This window comes from Marmota flaviventris, chromosome 15, assembly GCF_047511675.1.
Source record: "Marmota flaviventris isolate mMarFla1 chromosome 15, mMarFla1.hap1, whole genome shotgun sequence".
Taxonomy (NCBI): Eukaryota; Metazoa; Chordata; class Mammalia; order Rodentia; family Sciuridae; genus Marmota; species Marmota flaviventris.
In genome coordinates, this window is record NC_092512.1 from 33,469,981 (window position 1) to 33,495,712 (window position 25,732).

A 25,732-nucleotide genomic window follows, 5' to 3' on the forward strand; every position below is an offset into this window, starting at 1 on the left:
CAGTTATAAATGTGTCTCTGAAATTTCTAGTATGCTAAAGAGCACTGCAAAGCAATGAAAGTACCACGTGTTATGTGCCTAAACAACTCTATTGTAGCACAAGAGCAGTGATGCACAGCACATAAAATGAACATGTTGGTAACAACAAACAAATGAATGGTGTGGTTGTTTTTGTAAATCTTCATTTAAAAGACTAAGATTGAAATTTCATATAATTTTCATGTTATGAAATAGTAAGTTTCTTTTCAATCATTTAAAAAATGTAAAAAGCACTCAGCTCAAAAACAAAAGATGTACAAAAACAGGGTTTTTTGTAAGCAAATGGTTATAGAAAAATATTTTTTTCTTAAGCAGTTTTTATTGCACTCAAGTTATTAAGACAAGTTTCATCCATAATTAATAAGGAAAGATTTATGCAAAGGGAAGAAATTACCTTCTTAAAAAATTTAAATGATCCAATTTATAAAGAAACAAAATTCTCCTTTATTCCCATTTGTAAATTTACCTTCTGGATGTTCACTTTATATATTAACTTTGAATTAACTTAGATTTTCAATCTGCTTATGTTGTTACATAATTTCAAGTCCCAAACCAGCTTCATAATGTTTATTTGTAACTTCATTTCTTATAAAAAAGTATCCTACTTTTAGAAAAGTCATGATGAAAGAATTTCATAAGACTATCAAATATATCAATAGAGTAGTTCATCATATCCACATAATTTCACCATTACTGAATTCTTTTTATTCAAAAGTGAAGCTCTAAGACTCATGGTACAATTGGCAAAAATTTTTAGCATAAAATTATTTAACTAATAGATGAAGTGAATACATGAAAAAGAAATCATTCTTTGGTTTTTAAAAATTTTTACTTGTTAGCTGGGTGCGGTGGTGCACACCTGTAATCCCAGCAACTCAGGAGGCTGAGACAGGAGGATCGCAAGTTCAAAGCCAGTCTCAGCAAAAGCAAGGCACTCAGCAACTCAGTGAGATCCTATCTCTAAATAAAATACAAAATAGGGCTGGGGATGTGGCTCAGTGGCCGAGTGCCCCTGAGTTCAATCCCCAGTATCAAAAAACTAAAATAAAATGTTTTACTTGTGAAAGTTTAATAAAATAGCTACCCAATTTTTTAAAAAAAAAAAGTTTCATTATTACAACTTACTCAAAATGTTTTTGAGTCCATTTGCTTTAGAATTTCTTACATGTTTAATTGCTCTCAAATACCATAAATTTCTATTTTCCTCAATTTTCTACATATACTATTGTTTCAATAGTCTATTTTCTTTATAATCACGTACAGTAAATCTAGTAATTAAAGATTACAAGAAACCTGATATTATGCAAGGGGATAAATTTCACCATTGATACTGATATCGAAACCTAGGCAAATATAAATCTGATACTTTTAGGGTTTGTTTTTAGTATCTTAAGATTCATGTTTCTATCTGGAAGGTATGCAGTCTGTCTTCTCTTCTTTCTATTCTGGGAATTTTCTCCAAATTGTCCCACTCTCCCACCTCTACTCCCCCAACTCCTCAAGATGAATAAAAATATGTTGTGCCACTTTCAATACTCTAATATTTGAATCAAACATTTCAGACTTCTAAACTTTATAGTTTAGAAGACTATATGCATGTATTCTTGGATTTGCTAGCCAAATCACTACTCAAAATTTTACAAAGAAACCATAAAGGCCTGCAACAACAAGGTGAAATCAATCAGAGTAGGCCCTGAAACACAAAGCAATAAAACTCTCCAAAATGTGTCTTCATGCTTTAAAAAGGTGGTATTGAATATCTTTTGTGCAGTTGGGAAAATAACTGACAACGTGACTGTGTTAATAAGGTGAAAAGACTACACTGCATTACAATGTTAAGATTAAAATATATCTAATAAAGAAAAGTATGGTATCTACAATTTATCAATTGGGCCTGGGAATGTAGGTCATTGGTATATTGCTTGCCTAGCACAGTGAGGTACTGGGTTAAATTCCCAGAAGAATCAAAAAAGAAAAAAAATGGTTAAATATATTAATTAGCCATTAATCATTAAACATCATTTCTAAATCAGTCTCTAGGACTAAAAGGAATGAGCAAGACAGGAAACACTGATATGAAGTAAGTCACAAAATTCTAACATAAGGGAGTATCTTTAAAACATTTTGGCTATGATCCACAGTATAAAATACAGTCAGTCCTTTGTATCCACAGGTTCTATCTCATGAATTCACCCAACTGCAGATGGAAAATAGTTTTTAAAATATTTGTATCTATAATGAACATGTACAGAATGTTTCATCCTTGACAGTTACTCACTAAACAATACAGTATAACAATTTACATAGTACCTTACATGATATTAGTTATTATAAGCAGCCTAGAGATTATTCAAAACATACAGGAGAATTGTATGGCTTATATACAAATACTACACTATTTTATATAGGGAATTGAGCATCCACAGATTTGGGTATCTACCAGGAGTCCTGGAAATACCCCCACCACAAGCACACACACACACACACACACACACACTGCACTGTGCAGACACCCAGAGCTAACTGCATGTTTTACACTGTAAGACTATAGAGTGTATGTGTTTGTATGTATATATATATTATCCTTACTAAGTATTTCTCTGATATTTTCTATTATATTTTAGTTCACACTTTAAAAAAAATTTTTTAATTGGTTCTGAGAGCAAAGAGGGGAGAAGGACAAGTGGAGAGGGTAGAGACTGTAGGTGGGGTCGGGGGCTCTGTCCCACGGGAGTTAAATAACAACTGGGAATGGAGTGCTCCTGGTTACCTAGTAGGTATGCTGCTAAACACCTTACAATGCACAAGACAGCCTCACAAAACAATTATCCAACTCAACAGCACTAAGGATCATTCAATAAGGAATTCATGAATAAAATTATAAAGTCAATAGTAATTTATAAAGTTTTTTTATGTTTTCATGAAAAACATTTTAAAATTTGAGAAGCACATCTAATATTCAAATTCAAAGATAATATGATATCAGAAATCTAAACCTTATCTCCTTTTATAACCCTCAAAGCAAAAATAGAGAGGGCGGGGGGAGAGAAAGATCACAGTTTGTCATTTCCTAAACCAACACAAAGTATAGAGAAGTGATTATTTTAACAATGTGAAAAGGAGTTCCATCACATTGCTGAAAGATAAGTGTTTCAAGACATATAGTTCTAAAGTCATATAATTCCTACAGTATAATTCCTTATACTGCTCTTATTTTAATCTTTCAATTTTTTGAGGGTAGAATGAATGTGTTATTCATCTCTACATCCTCCACTGTATCTAATCCCACACTTTGTAAATAAGAGACCCTAAAAAAGTACTTGTCAGACAACAAGTAAATAGATGCTTAGTTTTTAGTGAGACACTGCATTACATCTCAAAATTATACTTCAACAAGTTAAAAGGTATATTCTTCTTAGCCTGGAAATAGGAGGTTCAACATGGGGCAGATTCTGAAAGAGAAGAAAACCACACAAATGACCACAGTCCACATGACCAAAATTATATTTTTCCATCCAAATTTCTTTAGAGTTGTCTAATAAAGTCTTGACTATTACAAAATGTTAAATAAATAATGTAAAAAATGATGTGAATGCCTGATACTTAACATGTACATGTAAGTATGTGTAGAAAAAAAGAGAGAGAGAGAGAGAGAGAGAGAGTGGCTCATTTGGTCCCTACAATTATCAAAAACTAACAAGGCTATTCTGATTTACAGATTTATAGGTAAGGAAACAGACTTAGAGTAGTTAAAATGCTTTGAGAGAATAACACACCCAGGATTTGATTTCTTAGATTCCAAAACTTCCTATTACATACCCCTGTTACTCTTACACAAATAATGGCCAAATCACTCATGGACTGTAACTATCAGCATAATTTATCAGAATATAGTAAGCAAAATGACACTGATTTCAAATATGAGTGAAATATGTATATTTAAAATAATGAAATACATCCAAAATGATATGTATAATAAAAGAGCCAAAGCCACCAATTCACCAATGAAGCTGAAACTAAAAATTAGATGAGCCAAAAGAACAGTAGAGGAAAGAAGGTTTTAAGTTAAGTGATCTATAAGCTTGCTGCAGATTGTCAATGGAATTTCATTATTTAAAGAACAGAAGATCCTGCTAAGTAGTAAACAGAAGCTATTAGATACTAGGGCCTGGAAAGAATCCTTCTGCAATGATAGTACTGACTGGTACTATCTATAGAGAGTGGATTAATATTTTAAAATTAGATTACTTGATCCAAATTTGCACTGCCCATTTTTAAGAATATACATAAAAAATGAAAAGGAACAAAAAAGTAAAGATAATGAAAAAGATATCTGAGTGTTAGAACACTTTCTTTGTAGTTATCTAGCCTAGGGATAACAGAACAAAAGGACAATTATCTTTCAAAAGCAGGCTTGTCCTCATCAGAATGATGCTTCCACATATAAATAAACAAGGAAAAAATGTGTTTGAATGGTACAAATGAAATTCCTTAATTATTCAGAAGAAATGTTAAACATTAGTTAAATCCCAATATTCCTATGAATAACAAGGTTAGATATTAAAAGTAGCTTATTCTCAAATCAGACTGATACTTTTTCCACAAATAATTTAAAATGCTATCATAATGATGAAAAGTCTAGATATGACATACATTATTTTCTTTCCCATAATTTCCAGTCTCTTAACAGCTGCAATTTCTCCTCACTGAATTCTACTATTGGAGAAATATTGAGTATGAAAAGATTACTTTTATTCAGGTTCCTTCTTTCAAATGTGAAAATCATATCTATGCCTAGAAAACACACATTAGCAGAAATTATACACTGAGAAACAAATTATTAGATAGATGAGAAAGAGGACGACTATCTCCAAGAGTGTCTCCTTGAAGCTCAAATTAGGGGAGAACACAGATGTAAGTGGCATGTTTCCCTACTTGATAAATGTCTCAGTTTTTTAGTATCACATAGGATTTGAACATAATTCATACATAACTCTTTATGTATGAATTTTTGTGAGATTTTTATAAGTGGATAGTTCAGAATCTAAAACAAAGTATAAATATTTAAAAGGCTACCACACATAAAATTTTTTCAAGCACTGTATTGATACCAATCTCTGCATCATTTATACATTTTTACTTAGTAAACTAAAAGTATTAGTTTTAGCAAATTATAATAAAATACTACCAGAAGGAATCAAACCCAACCCATCAGAAATAACAAAATTATCTTTTTTAATCAATTAGTATCTATCACTCTAAAAACATGAAAAATGATCAAATTAAAAATTATTAAGTGTACTTAAGGAAATATTGCAGCATATGGAAAATAAAATTCCTATATACTCCATAAAACTAACATCTACCAGTTTTTGAGATATTTATATTTCAAGACACAAATTTTTATAACATCATTTTAATGCAAGAAGTGTACAATAAGTTTATAATTTGATTTCTTCAACTTTATGTACATTTTTCTCAGTCTATTTGTTGTATAACTATCTCCTTCTCCTTGAATTGTGGCACCTTTTATATTTTTATCCTTTTATTAGTTTTTAATATTCTATACTAAAATTCCACTGATCTGCTGAATTTTCTATCAATAACATACTTTCAATTATTGTCATTTTATTAATATCTGGTCAAGTGAGTTCTTCCTGACTACTCTTAGCTATTCTTACCAGTGTTTTTCCTTCCATATAAACTTTAGAAAGTAAGATACCCCAAGGGTCCAACTGGAATTAGTGCTAGAATGTTATTAACCCCAAAAGATTATTTGGCATGCATCTTCGTAGTTTTTAGTTTTCCTAATTAGGAACATGAAATGAACTTCTCTACTCACATCTTCCTTTATGTTATCCAATAAAACTTTATGGTTCTTCCCACAGGTCCCCTCATTTCTTGTTAATTATTTTTAAAATTGATTTTCTGTTTTTAGTTCAGAATGAGAACTACTCTTGTTTTTTCTAATTAGTTTTGATATGGCATAAAATTACTATATTAATATCATATCTATCTGCCTTCCTGAATTCCATTTGATTCTTCCTGATTCTTACAAATAAGAAGTGGGCTACTGACCAAATATTATGATAAAGTTGGGGGAGGATGAGGCAGGGATTGGTACAAGCAATTTGTGTTAGATACTCACCAATCTGGTGGTTATCATATCACACACCAAAATAAATCCAGAAAGATTAAAAAGTTAATGTTTAAGAAAAAAGTTGGCAAAATATACACCTAAATATTTAACTGATTTGGGGAAGAATAAAGAATTTTAAGGATGAAAATAATGAGAAAAAATCAACAAGTATACAAAGGTTTAGCTATACTAAATTCAATATTTGCAAATAACCAAAGAAAATTAGCCGATAAACATTGAAGTGGGAAGTAAATTTGGAAAAAAAAATAACTCAGATGAGGTAAAATTCTAATATATAAAAGTTCTTAAAAGTCAATAAGAAAAATTAATTAATACCCAATAAGAAGAAGGACCAAAGGAATAAAGGAATGAAAAGATGATTCACAGAAGATATCAAACACCAATAAGCATATTGAAACATTCAACCTCACAATCAAATTTAAATTAAGGTAAATGAATTCCATTCTGCTAATAAAGAGCATTTTTTATGGCCTATTTAGTTTTAAAAGATCTGGTGCATTCAGAGCAAAAGCATAAGCATATTTGATGGTAGTAGAGAATATTACAACTTTTCTGGAAAGCAATCTAGAAATCTGAATTAAAGATTTTAAAAAATCCAAAGTCCAAATACATATAGTTTTAAATACTCAGAAATGAAGACTATATATATATGAAGATAACCATTGTAACATTATTTATACTAGCATTTGGAAGCAACTGCCAATATTTAGTTTTTGATACATTCTTAAGATCAAGCATTAGTGCAGTCATTTAAAACAGATTTTTAAAGACTATCTAATATCTTGAAGAAAAGGATATCAATTGAAAAAAATCAGGATAAAAAATTATACACAGTATGATACCAATTTTATAAACATATAAACTATACATGCATAGGAAAACAAGAAAGAAAATATAACAAAAGTTTAACAATGGTTGTATCTGGAAGAAAAAAACATGAATAACTTGAATTTTATTCTTTACATTTTCAGGAAAGTTTTCAATATTTTATAGTGAATACAGTGTTACTTTTATAGACACACAAAAAATGTTATTTTTAAACAACAGCTAATAGACATTTTTAAAATATGCCATCAAGTGATGCAAGAAAAATTCCGGAAACAAAGCAGGACAGGGGTTTTAACAAAACAGACATTTTTCTTATACATGAACATAGAATATACGTGAACATAGAAGATACTCACTTTTTATAACCTGAGATTTTCTTCACATGACCAACACCACTAAAAGACTTGATATAAAGGGAAGAATATCTAACTATTAAGTGTTTATTCCAAAATATAATCTGAAAAGAAAACTCTTGTGTGAGCAATTACAGGGAAATGTGATTAGAGAGCTTACCTTTTTCACTTACACTCTCACTTTCAATCTCAACATCATCACAACTTGTATATTCAGGCGTGGAAGCCAACTCCTCCTCAGAACTGCTCAATGAAATCTGGCGCATTTTCCCACCCTTCTTTGATTTATGAGGCTTTGGTGGTGGTGGTCTCACTGACTCTGACTGGTCTGAACTGAGAGAATCATTCCTCAACATAGTTTCCATTTTTTCCCGTTTTGTTTTCCTCACAGCAGAGCTGGGATCTAGGTGTTGTTTCTTTAGTGAGTCAGTACGCCTCATGTCTGGTCTATCAATGGGTATTGGACTCCTCCGAGGGGTAGGAGGACTATGGTTTGTGGTCCTTTGTGGGTAAGAACTTTGTCCCTGAGCTTCTCGAGTTCTTTCCATTGAATAAGATCGCTGATTTTCCATCGCAGCTCTACGTTCAGATACGGATCTTTGCCTTGATGGTCGATCCATCCTTAGTAAAGAAATCCTGGAATCTTCTAGTTCAGCATTTGCCAAAGAAACATCACTATGCCTTCTCTCATGCCGTGCTCGGGACACTTCAGCATGGATACGCATTTGTTCTTCATAGGGCTGTGGCTTTACTGGATAACGGGCCAAATTTGGATCGCTTCTGTAGCGGGCCTGGTACTCCTCCTCTCTCCTTTGTCTTTCATATTCATCTCTGCTGTCCACATCCTCATCATCTACAATATATTCTTTGGAATGCCTATGACTTCTCCTGTTGGAGTCCCTATAATTTAAATGATCAGATTCTTCATAAAACTGAGGTTCAAGTTGAGATCGTCTATCAGAATAGTCTGATGGAGATCTGGGCATTGCGCTGTCTGAAGGAGCATACTGCGAATATTCTTCTCTTTCTTCCCTTTGGTCGTATCTTCTATTCTGATCTCTGGACACCGATGGACTTCTTTTCCTAAGTAGCCAAAAGTCCAATTAGAAGAAAATAGTTAAACAATTTTATATTTTACTGATTCACTGCCAAGTTGATGGATAAATTCAAATGAATCTTTTGACCCTTTTTTTTTCATTTTAAAAATATACCAAAATAAGTTTTAGTAAGATTAATTTGATTCAGTTCAAATAGGTCATTCAAAGATATTTTGTTGTGGTTATTAAATGACCAAAAAAAATATATGAAATATACTATGTTCTGAAATTAGATAATCAATCTCCTATTCTAATGCTGTAAAACAGTATTTATTTTAACTTCTTTGCTTGTCTTGCTACACATTAGCTATCCCCTAATTATCAACAGCTTAGAAAAACATTCCTTCCATTCTCTCTATTCTGTCACTTTCATCTGAATTGTAATGAAGTCGAACTGACTTGCCTCCAGAGTTGAATACTTTCTAACATTAAGTGCTAGTTCTTAAAATTCATTTTTCATTCATCACCTATATCACTCCTATTATTGGTTAACCTAAATTTTCATCATAACATTATGTTTCCATCTCTTTTTTGAGATAAGTAATTTAAATAAACACCAACAATTATTCATCAAAAAAACCGTAGGATTCAGAAATTTACTTCAGCTTCAATAAGATTAATGTTTATTTCATCTTCAATAAGATTAATGCCTGCTTAGTGATACTTCTCTACTTCATCTTCATATATGACCTTCATATTCCTTTATAGTCTCAAAGGAAGAGAATTTTTACTGTTTCCAATATGTCTCTCTAACATTGGTATAACCTACATATAGTTAATAATACAATGATGCATGGTATTCTGTCAACAAAATATTCACACTGTCCTCTTCTCTAGTATGAACTCAGATAATATCTACAACTAGCTATGTGAAACAATGGGATTGGAATCCTGAAAATGAGACAAAAAGTTTAGAAAAACTGTTGTGAGTATTTTTCTTGGACATGAACAAAAAAAAAAAAAAAAAGTCAGAGTAGGGCCAGTTTGATGACCAAGATTCAACAATTTGATTGTCAGTTTGACTTTGGTGGGGTGGGGCAGGGACCCGAGGGGTCTAAAAGCAAGATTAGAAAAAGAATACAGTGGAATGACTCAACCTAGCAAAATCAACACTCTCTTTTAAAGTCTTCCTTTTGCTACTGAATCCCCTTTCCCTCAAATCTGAAATACAGTCTGCCAATTTTTTTATCCTTAAGGGTTCATTAGTAAAAACTGGTTTTTCCAGTAAGAAAGGTTTTAATACAGGAATCAGAGCTACATGAAGATTGAATGGGCTAGAAGAATGAAGGTCAGGGAAATTAATCACAAGGGATCCAAAATAAGGGTCCGCAATATGGACCTTAGAAATTTGCTGATATCTCTAAAGACTTTGGAAATTTTCCCCCAATGATCTCAGTGGCCTACTGTGTGGTGGCCAATTAATTGGAGCTCCCCTAGAAGCCTCTAAGATTTTGCATTCTGTCTATCTGCCTACCAAAAACTACTGTTTGGCAATAACATTTATTTATTCCACCTTTCAAATCTCACATAAATGCAAAGCCATGACAGATTATCATGGAACCTTAAAGGAAAAGGAATTGTAATAAATGAAGGAACTAACCAGTACCCTAATTGTTTTATAATTAAGCAAGTGGATATGATTTACATGAATATTTACATATAAAACATATAGAATTTAATAAAAACAATTTAGGTTACAATTGCTACATAAAACTATAGACTCTTACAGTTTAAAATTTAAGATCAAAACGACCCCCAAAATAAATATTAACTGATACAACATCGTTTGTATACATGCACTTGTGCACACATAAGCATAATATGCACCATTTGTTTTACTTTGGTCATTTTTTTTTTTACAAATGGCTTGCATAGTAATAGAATATCATGAAAAGAACACTAGAGTTAAGAAATTTGCATTTCTTAGTCCTACTGTTATTATTAACCAGTTATTTGAACCAACACAGCTATTTAATCTCAGGGAATCTGTGCTTTAAAATGAAGAAACATTGCTTCATATTTACCTGACATACATGACATACACCTTAACTCATACGTGATTTTAACAAACAATGAATAACACATTAAAATATAGACTAGGGACATAGAAACGAGTAAGACACCATACTTGATCTTAAGAAGCTGAGTGATTCTAAAGCCTTCCTCCATTTCTTAGTGACTATGATCTTATAATATGCTAACACAACTTCATCCAGTTAATTTGCCTATCAGAAATCTTAAAGCTGTTAAAAAAATTGCCAGTAACATATTTAACATTGCACTCAGTGTTATAGAAGTATCAAGAAAAAAAGAAACAATTTTTATTCCTAACCTTAGGAAATAGTATGAATTTTTGAAAGAATGTATAAAGTGAATATAATAAGTTTTTAATAATAGAGGATTCTATTTTATTGATAAATAGGAAAGATTTACTTCTTATTGTAAAATTCAGTTCCAAAAGAAAGCACATTAATAATTGGCCACTGGCAAGCTATTAGATGTATTTTCCAAAATTATACCTTAGGAAAATTGAACTCCATATTAAACCCAGCAATCACTGTGTCATAGAGATTATGAAATTTGCCTGAAGCATGTGAATCTTACTGTACCATGCTGATTTGTACTGGATTTAAGTAAAAATAGAACAGTGGTTAAAATCTCAACCTAGGATGACTATAGTCACTGTCACTTAAAATGGACATAGATCTTTTAAAATATAATTTTAAGTATAATACCTTATGGTATACTAAAACTATATCAGAAGCCAGGCAAAATTTCATTGTAAGATTACCCAAAAATCAACTATCTGCCATCAAATACTCTAAAATATTAAAATATTCTGTCAAAATAATTCTGATGAACTGTATCAATTGTTCTTCTTTATATTTCAAAACTTCTATGTTTCTTAGACCCTATAATATTTTCAGGAACTACAGAAAATCAATGAAAATTAAAGTTCTGTGTCTCTAGTCTCTATCGTTGCTACTGGCCTTTATAAATAAGTCTTAGCATTTATTATTATCAGGTAAAAACATTTAATAAATTAAAAAATGATAATTTGTACATTATTCTAATGATTTATAAAGGCAGTTAATAGTATTTAACCCACAAATCATAATTCAAAGCAATGGAGCAATTCATCTAGAGTGTTGTTTTATATCACTCCTTCAAGGATACAACATCGTTTGTATACATGCACTTGTGCACACATGAGCATAATATGCACCATTTGTTTATGAGAAAGTGAGAGACAGAATCCAAAATTGTGCTTTTTTTAGACTAAAATGTATTTGTGATGCTACATAGTGTCTTAATTTTCATTCCTATGTATCCCATTAAACCCTATTTTCTTATATAATAACATTATATATTTATACTTGCTTCATATTTACCTGACATACATTCACCTTACTTCTCTTTATTGAAATGTGGATTATTACAACTATTTTCTTTTAACACATTATAATGACCTTAACTGGGACCAGTTAATAGAAAATTACATATTAAACATCCAAACTCTAATGAGTAGCATTTCTATTCATTGCTTATACTTTTTGTCATATGGACTATTTAATCTATTTCAAAATATTCTGGCTATATAACACACCAGATGCTCCATATTTTTCTGACTCTGCATAATATTTCAGTAGAAAGCCTATCAATTAGGATGTAAAATTCCATGTCCCCAAATCATACAAACTGATGGGAAAATTCCAAATATGAAATTTCTTTACCAATTAAAATCATTTTCCCAATTTCCCTAAGGTATTTTCAGTTTATATTTTGTATATGAATTCATCATGTTTATATGTAATTTCCAATTTAATACTTAGAATATTTGCCAACCAATTTGGTTTGTGTTAACTATAATTGATACTGTTATTAGAAAAAATAACCACCAAATCCCTGAAAATACAAAATAGCAAACATTTATAAAGACAGTTAAAGATTACATAAAAACTTTGGTTTTTAATATGCAGATACTTTTAACTTTTTAAGATACATGTAATTTTAAAGAATTGTAATGAGTTTAAAAGTAAAGAATTTCAAGATTACTGAGTTCTGCAAATTCAAATTTTATATTATCTTGATTAAGCACTACCTATATGAAAATGTCTTGCTCATAACCTCTATTACTATAGATCATTAAAAATTGTCATTTTATAAATAAAAGGACATAAGGTACACTTGAGGAATCAATAATTTTTTTTAAATCTTCATTAAAGCTTTAGAAAGCATGGATAATGACAAATAAATGAAAATAATATTTCATTAATAAAATTACAGAATTTTAACCATATAGTTTAAACATAATATTGCAATCAAATTCTAAAATTGAAAGCTGTTAAAACACAGTACATCAAAAATTTGAAATATATGTTCCTATAAAATATGAAATACAGATTGCATTCTTATAGTTCCTACAAAAAGCATTTAATATAAAATCAATGTATATTTATCAAAAAAACATAAAATAGATCAGTTTTTACCCATAACAATTAATATTTAAAATTTTTATTTTTACCTTTTGTTCAACCAATTCACATCTGTCGAGCATGAAGCATCATGTTGACAAAAATACATCAACATTGTGCCAGGCTGTGCTTTCATTTAATCCTTCTAGCCCTAGCAAAATCATAGGAGCCATCCTTAATCAGATGATTTGAAAGTATCTACTGGTTTACAAACATTTTATTTCAAAACTCAATTATTAAAAAGTTACACATGAAACAACAATCATTCAAGGAAGAAGCCATAAAATCCTCTAGTGATGGGCCTGTTAAGAAAAGGGTTATTCTTTAATGCTGTTACTATGTGGCTGTATATAGCTCGAGGTCAAGTAAGAATGTACCCTGTAAGAAGGATTATGGTACTTAGCTGATTAATGTTCACAATACTGAACACAAAATGCAATCTAGATCCCAGGCATTTCTGGGCACTATCCTTAAAACTGGCAGCTTTAGAAATTTATAACCCATTTTTTCATAATAAATTACAGTATTTTTTAAATGACAGAATTCATTGTGTATGTTTTTTTATAATACTGCTGCTCAGCTTTTGCCATAAAATGTATAGTGATAATACAAACAAGGTGGTGACAGTTTAACAGGCCTATTCTGTTTGGTAATTATTCAATAATAAATTTCTTAATTTTTAGTAAAAAGACAATATTTCCCCAAAGGAAAAGCAACATTTCTGTGGAAATTTAATATAAATAATGTGTTCCATGAACTAAGAAGTTGGTAAGACACTTAGCTTAAATGAAGTTTTGTTTATTTTAATTTATCACTTAGCATTTAACCACTCCCAGTCGTTGAGAGGAGATGAGGGAGTTTAGGGTGGTATGGCCCTAGACATTTCAGTGATTTTTAAAAGAAGAAGAAAAGAAAACAGGACAGATTTCTCCCTATCAAAATGTTAATATTACACCTCTGAGAACTACATTTAAGTGATTCCAAATTAACTTACATAAAACTGAGAGAGGGCCAATGTTTGAGGTGTGAGGACAGACATGAAAGTACTATGCTATTTTTTGGTCTCCCAAATATCAAGTTTCAATAAGAGTCTAGGAATATGTGCTTGTACCATTCAATTATTTGTACAGAAATCATCTACAAATTTTCCTTCTACAATTAAGTGTAGGTTTTGCAAAGACTATGGGGAAAGTGGAGAGAAAAAGACTTATTTTTTTCACCTCTGAGATTCCTAATAAAGTCTTGTAGATTCTTCAAAAAGAAAGGCAATAAAAATTAAAGGCAATATGGGCATGGTGGCACATGCTTGTAATCCCAGTGGCTTAGGCAGCTGAGGCAGGAGGATAAGGCAGGAGGATCTTGAATTCAAAGTCAGCCTCAGAAGATTAGCAAGGCCCTAAACAATTTAGCAAGACCCTATCTCACAAAATAAAAAGGGGTGGGGATGTAGCCCAGTGGTTAAGCACCCCTGGGTTCAATCCCTGGTACCCAAAAAGTAAAATAAAATAAATACAGATCATTTTCAAAGGAATGCTAAGCAATAATAAAATTTAATTGTTTTATTTAGAGTTCACAGTTCACATCAAACTGAAAAAAAAAAAGTCCCAAAGAATATTTTGATTTCTTCCAAGCTGATAAGTCCAGAAAATTTCAGAAACAACACTGCAGTAGATGCAATAATAGCAAAATTTGTTCCTTTTTACTTTTCCTTACATTCACTTTCACCAGCTCCATAAGTCTCTTCGTAGTGGGTCCTTCAACTTTAGTTCACATTTTGTGGCCAGTGCCTTCCTCTGTTCTCGTTGTTTCTTGCTCCTCTTATTTATCCATTCTCAACTTTCATTTTTAACATCTCTAATAACACTACTGCTTTCCTTTCACTCTCCACTGACTTTCAAGGTCTCAAATTTCCTTCTCCATCACCCTCCAAAACTTTATTTATTCTCCTTTTAAGATTATTTTCCCCATTTTTAACTTTTTACTTTTACATATTTTGTTTATTCCCTATATAGGTACTTCAGACAATTATTTATTCAAATACATGTAGAAGAAGCCAATGAGGGGCTTAAAAAGTGTTATGAGAATTTTAATTTTAATATTCATTGACTGATAAAGTATACAAAAATTCTATAAATCAGATACCAGTTTAAGTTAATTTTATATTATTCACAATTATTTCTACTTATATCTGAAAGATGAAGGCCTTAAATATCCAAATCTCTAGGTGCACAATTGGTGCTTTCCATAGTAACCCAATCTACCTCTCCATCTCTCTCAAAATTATTATGTCAAAGATGGACATGAAGACTGGGAACTATTCTGTACTAGAAGATGATTTAAACCTAAAGTAATTATTTTATTGCTCTTCTTTTATGTGTTTTAACTAAGTCTTAGAAACAATCCTCAGTAAAGAAAAGTTCATTGAGAATAATATCAAGAAATACAATGAGCAAGATAGGATAAACAGAAGAGGAAAGAAGTTTAAGTTTAGCTAACAACTACTTTCCATGATCATCAGTGAAAGGCCCTGTCATCTTTATATTCTTTTAGTATTGCAGTTCCTTTTATTGAACTCCAAAACACCACTTAACAGATTTTTTTATTGTAGACTAAAACTAAGATTATTCATTTATTATTTGATATAATTAACTTTTATCCTAAGTATGTATCTACCTAATGGGAAAAATCACCATACAGTGTTTAACAATGTGGGAAATATATATGAATGGATTTAAGTATCTGCAGGATTCTTTATCTTAGTTAAAGGCAGTTCCTTCCTTCTAGTTGCTCATCCAATTCATGAAGAAATCCCACTGTATCTATTGTCAGAATATATCCAGAGTCCAAGCACTCCTTACCACCTAAGCTGGTATAAACCTGGTGAAGTCACCATGATTTCCCATACGAATTACCACAAAATCTTCCTAACCTGTCTCCGTGCTTCTTCTATATCCCCCTACAGTCCAGTTCAACACAGTTTCAAGAATTTATGTCACAGTAAGTCACTAATATGTGGAAATCCTGCAATAATTCCCAATTTTGCTTCAATGAAGAACAAATTTCTGTGGGATCTGGCACCCATTCCTTCCTGGTGTCCTCTCCCAGTGCCCTCTGTTCACTCAGATACAGTCATGTTGGCATCCCTACATGCTCTCACTCTAGAATCATTGCTCTAGCAGCTCCCCCTGACTAGAATGCTGTTCCTACAAGCAGCAGTACAGATGTCTTCTAGTAGTCTTCAGTAGAGACCTTCTTCAGGCCTTGACTCTCATTTTCTCAAGGAAGCCTACCCTAACCACTCTAACACTTTAATCTTTTCTTCCAATCCATGCATTCTAAATCCTAATCCTCTTAACTGGCTTTACTTTTTCAATATTTTCATAACACTTATCAGTTTCTAGTTATGATTTGTTTAATTGAAACATTCACTATCTGTTGCCACACGCTAAAATATAAATTTTACAGGCAGCGATCACCATTTTCTTCATGTTTTTCCAATGACTGGGACAGAGAAGTTACTCAATATTTACTTAGTACATAAATATAGATGCATAAGCAAGGCAGTTTTTACAGTATGTTAAAAGTAATTTTTATTTTACCTAATTATACAGCCTATCTACAATATAACACACAACTTATTTTCCTTATTAGTATTTTACCTTGAAAAATAAACTCACAAATTACCCATAATACCACTCTCAGGTGAACTAGCAAAAGATGGGTCTTTGATGCATAAATCTTAATATAGTACCAACCTCTTCATTCTCCCAGCTACTGAATACTTTTTGTGATATTTTATTGTTTTGTAAGAGTGGTTTGAGAATTTGAGTGACTTTTCCAAATATCTGGAATAAAAATCATTGTTTGAGATAGGGATATGTAAGGTAATAAAGAAAAGCTGTTTCTTGATAAGAGAACAGAAAGAATCTTTGGAAAATAGAGCATTAGCTCTGACAATTAGCTTACCTCTAAACTTTATCAGAACACAATTAAGTTGAATTATTGCAGACAATGGTAGGTACAAGAAAGCACTTTCTAGACAAATTTTTTTTTCTTAGAAGATAATTCATAGAATACAGATCATTTAGAACTACCAGGACAAAGCAAAAACAAATTTAAAAATATATATTTTATTTAAATGTGGGAACTTTCATTATACCAATATTTGGGTAAAAGTATGCTTGCTTCTTAAATAATTCCTATGTGCTTATGTGCCAGTAAATACACACATGGCATGTTATATATCTGGACACAAAGCTGAAAGAACTGACATGAATTATTTCTGTATGATGTACCTTCCAATCTGACTCAATTAAAGAAATCAAATTTGTCTTTCAGGAACAGAATGTCCTTTATTACACAGTGAAAACAGCACTTAACATTTTGCATGTCAGCATGATAGGCAGGTTTTTCCTTAACTCTCTATACCAATATTGCAGTGCTTCAAATTACATTTTAATCAGCTTCACTATTTACATACACAATGTATTCTCTGGAAGATATATAGTTGTGTACCTCTATTCTTTATTACCAATAAAATACTATAAAATGGACTAACTCTAGCAGATAGTCTTCAAATGTGGCTGAAAGTAATTTATAATTATATCTTGGGATGCCACTGTTTTCACTCCAATCACAGTCTTAAGAAGTTAGCCCTAAATCTACTTATCTAAATTACAAAAGCAATAAAAAATATGATGGAAATTTCAAGCAATCTTTTCTAAGTGAAGAAACACTGCATCCCAGAGTAAAACTTTCATAAAACACCTCTTTTTAACAATTCTGTTTTATTTTTAAAGTGAATCTCTCTTCAATAAAGATTTCTTGGCCTCTTACCAGCTTCTCCACCCATATTCCTCCACAAAGTTCCTCTGCAGTTAATGTATTAGTGCAAGGAGCGGGGTTAAAAGTGTGAAGCTTGCAAGAAGTAGGCCCTAAATAAGATCATGAGACAGAATGTGATCAAAAAAACACTGGTGAGTTTGAGCTTTGTTTGGGAAAAAAAAAAAAAAGCTGTTAAATTTCAACAAGTGTTCTTAACATGTCAATTTTTTATTAAATACCACATCAAGCTCGCCTGCCAGGTAGGGGAAGGGTGACCACCGACAGAAAAGGCCCAGTGGCCCAGGGCGGGACAGAGCTTCCAATCACTCCTGCAAGGTAGGCGGGCCTGCGACCCACCGGCAGAAGAGGAGCAGCCGCCTGCTGAGAGGCTGAGCCGCCCCCTCCCCCTGCGCCAGCATAGTAGAGGGAACTGGGACCAAAGACAGAGCAGGCCCAGCGGCCTGCTGAGGGGCAGAGCCGCCCCCCACCCCCCTCGCCTGCCAGGTAGGGGAAGGGTGACCACCGACAGAAAAGGCCCAGTGGCCCAGGGCGGGACAGAGCTTCCAATCACTCCTGCAAGGTAAGCGGGCCTGCGACCCACCGGCAGAAGAGGAGCAGTCGCCTGCTGAGAGGCTGAGCCGCCCCCTCCCCCTGCGCCGGCATAGTAGAGAGAACTGGGACCAAACACAGAGCAGGCCCAGCAGCCTGCTGAGGGGCAGAGCCGCCCCCCACCCCCCTCGCCTGCCAGGTAGGGGAAGGGTGACCACCGACAGAAAAGGCCCAGTGGCCCAGGGCGGGACAGAGCTTCCAATCACTCCTGCAAGGTAGGCGGGCCTGCGACCCACCGGCAGAAGAGGAGCAGCCGCCTGCTGAGAGGCTGAGCCGCCCCCTCCCCCTGCGCCGGCATAGTAGAGGGAACTGGGACCAAAGACAGAGCAGGCCCAGCGGCCTGCTGAGGGGCAGAGCCGCCCCCTCCCCCTGCGCCGGCATAGTAGGGGAAGGGTGACCACAGACAGAAAAGGTCCAGTGGCCCGCGGCGGGACAGAGCTTCCAATCACTCCTGCAAGGTAGGCGGGCCTGCGACCCACCGGCAGAAGAGGAGCAGCCGCCTGCTGAGAGGCTGAGCCGCCCCCTCCCCCTGCGCCGGCATAGTAGAGGGAACTGGGACCAAACACAGAGCAGGCCCAGCGGCCTGCTGAGGGGCAGAGCCGCCCCCCACCCCCCTCGCCTGCCAGGTAGGGGAAGGGTGACCACCGACAGAAAAGGCCCAGTGGCCCGCGGCGGGACAGAGCTTCCAATCACTCCTGCAAGGTAGGCGGGCCTGCGACCCACCGGCAGAAGAGGAGCAGCGGCCTGCTGAGAGGCAGAGCCGCCCCCTCCCCCCAGCGCCTGCAAGGTAATCGGAACTGAGACCACCATCAGAACAGGTCAGACCTGCAACCGAGAGACAGAACAGGCCCAGTGGCCTGAGGAAGGGTAGAGCCGCCCCCCCCCACGCCTGCAAAGTAGGCGGACCTGCGACCCACTGGCAGTACAGCCCCAGAGGCCTGCAGAGGGGCAGTGCCGCTGCCTGCGCCTGCAAAGTAGGCAGAACGGCGACCACCGACAGAACAAGCCTAGCGGCCCGCAGAGGGACAGAGCCGCCGCCCGCGCCTGCAAGGACGGCGGACCTGCTACCGACTGGCAGAGCAGGCCCAGCGGCCTGCCGGCGTGGTAGGCACATTGCCCCAATTGGCGGAGGGGCAGAGCCGCCGCCCGTGCCTGCGAGGGAGACTTTGCAACTATACAAGACCAATATAAATATATAGGGGGAAAATTCAATAGCACAACAGTTTCACCAAGAAGAAAGGAACGCGAACAGTATGAAGAGACAAGGAAAGAAAGGACCACAAGCATTGCAGGTCAACTCAACTTTAGAAGAGGTAATAGCTGCAGCTGATGGAATGTCAGATAAAGAATTCAGGATATACATGCTTCAGATGATCTGGAGTCTCAAGGAAGACATCAGACAGCAAAATCAGACAATGAAAGATCACTTCAACAATGAATTACATAAACAAATCCAAGAAGCAAAAGATCAACTATACAGGGAAATAGAGGTTATAAAAAACAAACAAACAGAAATCCTAGAAATGCAGGAAGCAATAAGCCAACTTAAAAACTCAATTGAGAATACTACCAGCAGAGTAGAACACTTAGAAGACAGAACATCAGACAATGAAGATAAAGTATTTCAACTTGAAAAGAACATAGACAGCTCAGCAAGACTGTTAAGAAACCATGAGCAGAACATCCAAGAAATATGGGATAACATCAAGAGACCAAATTTAAGAGTCATTGGGATACAGGAAGGAACAGAGTTTCAAACCAAAGGAATGAGCAATCTATTCAATGAAATAATTCGAGAAAACTTCCCAGACTTGAAGAATGAGACAGAACCCCAAATCCTAGAAGCCTACAGGACGCCGAATGTGCAAAATCATAAGAGACCCACACCTAGACACATTATAATGAAGATGCCCAACATACAGAACAAGGAGAGAATTTTAAAAGCTACAAGAGAAAGGAAGCAGATCACATTTAGGGGTAAGCCAATCAGGATAACAGCTGATCTTTCAACACAGACTCTGAAAGCTAGAAGATCCTGGAATAACATATTTCAAACACTGAAAGAAAATGGGTTCCAACCAAGAATTGTGTTTCCAGCGAAATTAAGCTTCAGGATGGAAGATGAAATTAAAACCTTCCACGATAAACAAAAGTTAAAAGAATTTGCAGCTAGAAAACCATCTCTTCAAAACATCCTTGGCAAAACATTACAGGAAGAGGAAATGGAAAATAACAATGAAAACCAACAGTGGGAGGTAGGACACTAAAGGGGGGAAAATAATCAAAGTGGAAAACAAACCATGTTTAGTAACATAAATAAACAAATATGGCTGGAAGAACAACCCATATCTCAATAATAACCCTAAATGTTAATGGCCTAAACTCACCAATCAAGAGACACAGGCTAGTAGAATGGATCACAAAACAAGACCCAATAATATGCTGCCTACAGGAGACGCATTTGATAGGAAAAGACATACATAGGCTGAAGGTGAAAGGTTGGGAAAAATCATATCACTCATATGGACTTCGGAAACAAGCAGGAGTATCCATACTCATATCAAATAAAATAGATTTTAAGCCAAAGTTAATCAAAAGGGATAAAGAGGGACACTACATACTGCTCAAGGGAACCATACACCAACAAGACATAACAATCATAAATATATATGCCCCAAACAATGGTGCAGCTATGTTCATCAAACAAACTCTTCTCAAGTTCAAGAGTCTAATAGACCACCATACAATAATCATGGGAGACTTCAACACACCTCTCTCACCACTGGACAGATCTTCCAAACAAAAGTTGAATAAGGAAACTATAGAACTCAATAACACAATTAATAACCTAGACTTAATTGACATATATAGAATATACCACCCAACATCAAACAGTTACACTTTTTTCTCAGCAGCACATGGATCCTTCTCAAAAATAGATCATATATTATGTCACAGGGAAACTCTTAGACAATACAAAGGAGTAGAGATAATACCATGCATCCTATCTGATCATAATGGAATGGAACTGAAAATCAACGATAAAAGAAGGAAGGAAAAAGAATATATCACTTGGAGAATGAACAATAGGTTACTGAATGATCAATGGGTTATAGAAGACATCAAGGAGGAAATTAAAAAATTCTTAGAGATTAATGAAAACACAGACACAACATATCGGAATCTATGGGACACATTGAAAGCAGTTCTAAGAGGAAAATTCATTGCTTGGAGTTCATTCCTTAAAAAAAGAAAAAACCAACAAATAAATGATCTCATACTTCATCTCAAAATCCTAGAAAAAGAAGAGCAAAACAACAGCAAAAGAAGTAGAAGGCAAGAAATAATTAAAATCAGAGCTGAAATCAATGAAATCGAAACAAAAGAAACAATTGAAAAAATTGACAAAACTAAAAGTTGGTTCTTTGAAAAAATAAACAAAATCGACAGACCCTTAGCCATGCTAGCGAAGAGAAGAAGAGAGAGAACTCAAATCACTAACATACGGGATGAAAGAGGCAATATCACAACAGACACTTCAGAAATACAGAAGATAATCAAAAATTATTTTGAATCCTTATACTCCAATAAATTAGAAGATAGTGAAGGCATAGATAAATTTCTTAAGTCATATGATCTGCCCAGATTGAGTCAGGAGGATATAGACAACCTAAACAGACCAATATCAATTGAGGAAATAGAAGAAACCATCAAAAGACTACCAACTAAGAAAAGCCCAGGACCGGATGGGTATACAGCAGAGTTTTACAAAACCTTTAAAGAGGAACTAATACCAATACTTTTCAAGCTACTTCGGGAAATAGAAAAAGAGGGAGAACTTCCAAATTCATTCTACGAGGCCAACATCACCCTGATACCTAAACCAGACAAAGACACTTCAAAGAAAGAAAACTACAGACCAATATCTCTAATGAACCTAGATGCAAAAATCCTCAATAAAATTCTGGCCACTCGGATACAAAGGCACATCAAAAAAATTGTGCACCATGATCAAGTAGGATTCATCCCTGGGATGCAAGGCTGGTTCAATATAAGGAAATCAATAAATGTTATTCACCACATCAATAGACTTAAAAATAAGAACCATATGATCATCTCGATAGATGCGGAAAAAGCATTCGACAAAGTACAGCATCCCTTTATGTTCAAAACTCTAGAAAAACTAGGGATAACAGGAACATACCTCAATATTGTAAAAGCAATCTATGCTAAGCCTCAGGCTAGCATCATTCTGAATGGAGAAAAATTGAAGGCATTCCCTCTAAAATCTGGAACAAGACAGGGATGCCCTCTCTCACCACTTCTGTTCAACATAGTTCTCGAAACACTGGCCAGAGCAATTAGACAGACGAAAGAAATTAAAGGCATCAAAATAGGAAAAGAAGAACTTAAATTATCACTATTTGCAGATGACATGATTCTATACCTAGCAGACCCAAAAGGGTCTACAAAGAAACTATTAGAGCTAATAAATGAATTCAGCAAAGTGGCAGGATATAAAATCAACACGCATAAATCAAAGGCATTCCTGTATATCAGCGACAAATCCTCTGAAATGGAAATGAGGACAACCACTCCATTCACAATATCTTCAAAAAAAATAAAATACTTAGGAATCAACCTAACAAAAGAGGTGAAAGACTTATACAATGAAAACTACAGAACCCTAAAGAGAGAAATAGAAGAAGATCTTAGAAGATGGAAAAATATACCCTGTTCATGGATAGGCAGAACTAACATCATCAAAATGGCGATATTACCAAAAGTTCTCTATAGGTTTAATGCAATGCCAATCAAAATCCCAACGGCATTTCTTGTAGAAATAGAGAAAGCAATCATGAAATTCATATGGAAAAATAAAAGACCCAGAATAGCAAAAACAATGCTAAGCAGGAAATGTGAATCAGGCGGTATAGCGATACCAGACTTCAAACTATATTACAGAGCAATAGTAACAAAAACAGCATGGTACTGGTACCAAAACAGGTGGGTGGACCAATGGTACAGAATAGAGGACACAGAAACCAATCCACAAAACTACAACTATCTTATATTTGATAAAGGGTCTAAAAGCATGCAATGGAGGAAGGATAGCATCTTCAACAAATGGTGCTGGGAAAACTGGAAATCCATATGCAACAAAATGAAACTGAATCCCTTTCTCTCGCCATGCACAAAAGTTAATGCAAAATGGATCAAGGAGCTTGATATCAAATCAGAGACACGCCGTCTGATAGAAGAAAAAGTTGGCTACAATCTACATACGGTGGGGTCGGGCTCCAAATTCCTCAATAGGACACCCATAGCACAAAAGTTAATAACTAGAATCAACAAATGGGACTTACTCAAACTAAAAAGTTTTTTCTCAGCAAAAGATACAATAAGAGAGGTAAATAGAGAGCCTACAACCTGGGAACAAATCTTTACTCCTCACACTTCAGATAGAGCCCTAATATCCAGAGTATACAAAGAGCTCAAAAAATTAGACAATAAGAGAACAAACAACCCAATCAACAAATGGGCCAAGGACCTGAACAGACACTTCTCAGAGGAGGACATACAGTCAATCAACAAGTACATGAAAAAATGCTCACCATCTCTAGCAGTCAGAGAAATGCAAATCAAAACCACCCTAAGATACCATCTCACTCCAGTTAGATTGGCAGCCATTATGAAGTCAAACAACAACAAGTGCTGGCGAGGATGTGGGGAAAAGGGTACACTTGTACATTGCTGGTGGGACTGCAAATTGGTGCAGCCAATTTGGAAAGCAGTATGGAGATTTCTTGGAAAGCTGGGAATGGAGCCACCATTTGACCCAGCTATTCCCCTTCTCGGTCTATTCCCTAAAGACCTAAAAAGAGCATGCTACAGGGACACTGCTACATCGATGTTCATAGCAGCACAATTCACAATAGCTAGACTGTGGAACCAACCTAGATGCCCTTCAATGGATGAATGGATAAAAAAAATGTGGCATTTATACACAATGGAGTATTACTCTGCATTAAAAAATGACAAAATCATAGAATTTACAGGGAAATGGATGGCATTAGAGCAGATTATGCTAAGTGAAGCTAGCCAATCCCTAAAAAACAAATGTCAAATGTCTTCTTTGATATAAGGAGAGTAGCTAAGAACAGAGTAGGGTCGAAGAGCATGAGAAGAAGATTAACATTAAACAGGGATGAGAGGTGGGAGGGAAAGGGAGAGAGAAGGGAAAATGCATGGAAATGGAAGGAGACCCTCAGAGGTATACAAAAGTACATACAAGAGGAAGTGAGGGGAAGGGGAAAAATAATACAAGGGGGACAAACGAATGTCAGTAAAGGGGGCAGAGAGAGAAGAGGGGAGGGGAGGGGAGGGGAGGGGAGGGGAGCGGAGGGGGGATAGTAGAGGATAGGAAAGACAGCAGAATACAACAGACACTAGTATGGCAATATGTAAATCAATGGATGTGTAACTGATGTGATTCTGCAATCTGTATATGGGGTAAAAATGGGAGCTCATAACCCACTTGAATCAAATTGTGAAATATGATATATCAAGAACTATGTAATGTTTTGAACAGCCAACAATAAAAAAAAAAAAGAAAAAAAAAAAAATACCACATCAAAAGAGGATATCAACTAGGAAGCATATCTGAGGCTATGAAGATGATAAGTACTCAGATTTTTTAAAAATGAAGCTATAATCTTCTTCTGAATGAGGACATGTCTTTTTAACATGAATTCCACCAGATCAATTATGTGTTTTTGTCACTTACATAGCAAAGTTTCTGAAGCAATATTTAAAGTAAATGACAGAAAATAAAATCATTATGAAATTACTTGCTTAACCTTTAATTTATGTCTATTCTCTGAAAATGTGTTAAGGCTAAAAATAGGTGAAATTTTAGGTTACTTAACGACTAATGAATGAAGAAAATAGGATATGTACTCTGGAAGCGACTATAATGAATAGGTGTTGTTGGCTCTTTGTCATCTATTTCTCTTCTTTCTTGAAAGGAAAAGAATATTTTGTCTATTCTCAGCTCCATGATTTGGATTAAATCTGTATGTACCAGCCCTGTTCAATAATTAGCACAACAAACTAATCTGGCCCAGTCAAGTAACTTCTCCCGATATTTATTTGATACAGATTTCTTGTTTCATAGGGGCTGGGGATATAGCTCAGTTGGTAGAGTTCTTGCCTCGCATGCACAAGGCCCTGGGTTCAATCCCCAGCGGCGCGCGCGCACACACACACACACACACACACACACACACGAAAGATTTCTTGTTTCATAATTAAGGGTTCATATAATTCTCAGAGCTACTAGAAGTC

The 25,732-nt window shown here is 34.9% G+C and overlaps 1 protein-coding gene across 37 annotated transcripts in view; it reads right to left on the reverse strand.

Annotated features, from left to right (window-relative positions):
• Rims2 (regulating synaptic membrane exocytosis 2) overlaps window positions 1-25,732 on the reverse strand; it is a 575,440-nt gene that overhangs the window by 289,386 nt on the left and 260,322 nt on the right. For all 37 annotated transcript variants that reach the window (XM_027948945.2, XM_027948927.2, XM_027949060.3 and 34 more), the window contains one exon: window positions 7,541-8,463. In XM_027948945.2, the coding sequence (XP_027804746.2) occupies window positions 7,541-8,463 (923 nt within the window). The remainder of the gene's footprint in view (window positions 1-7,540; window positions 8,464-25,732) is intronic.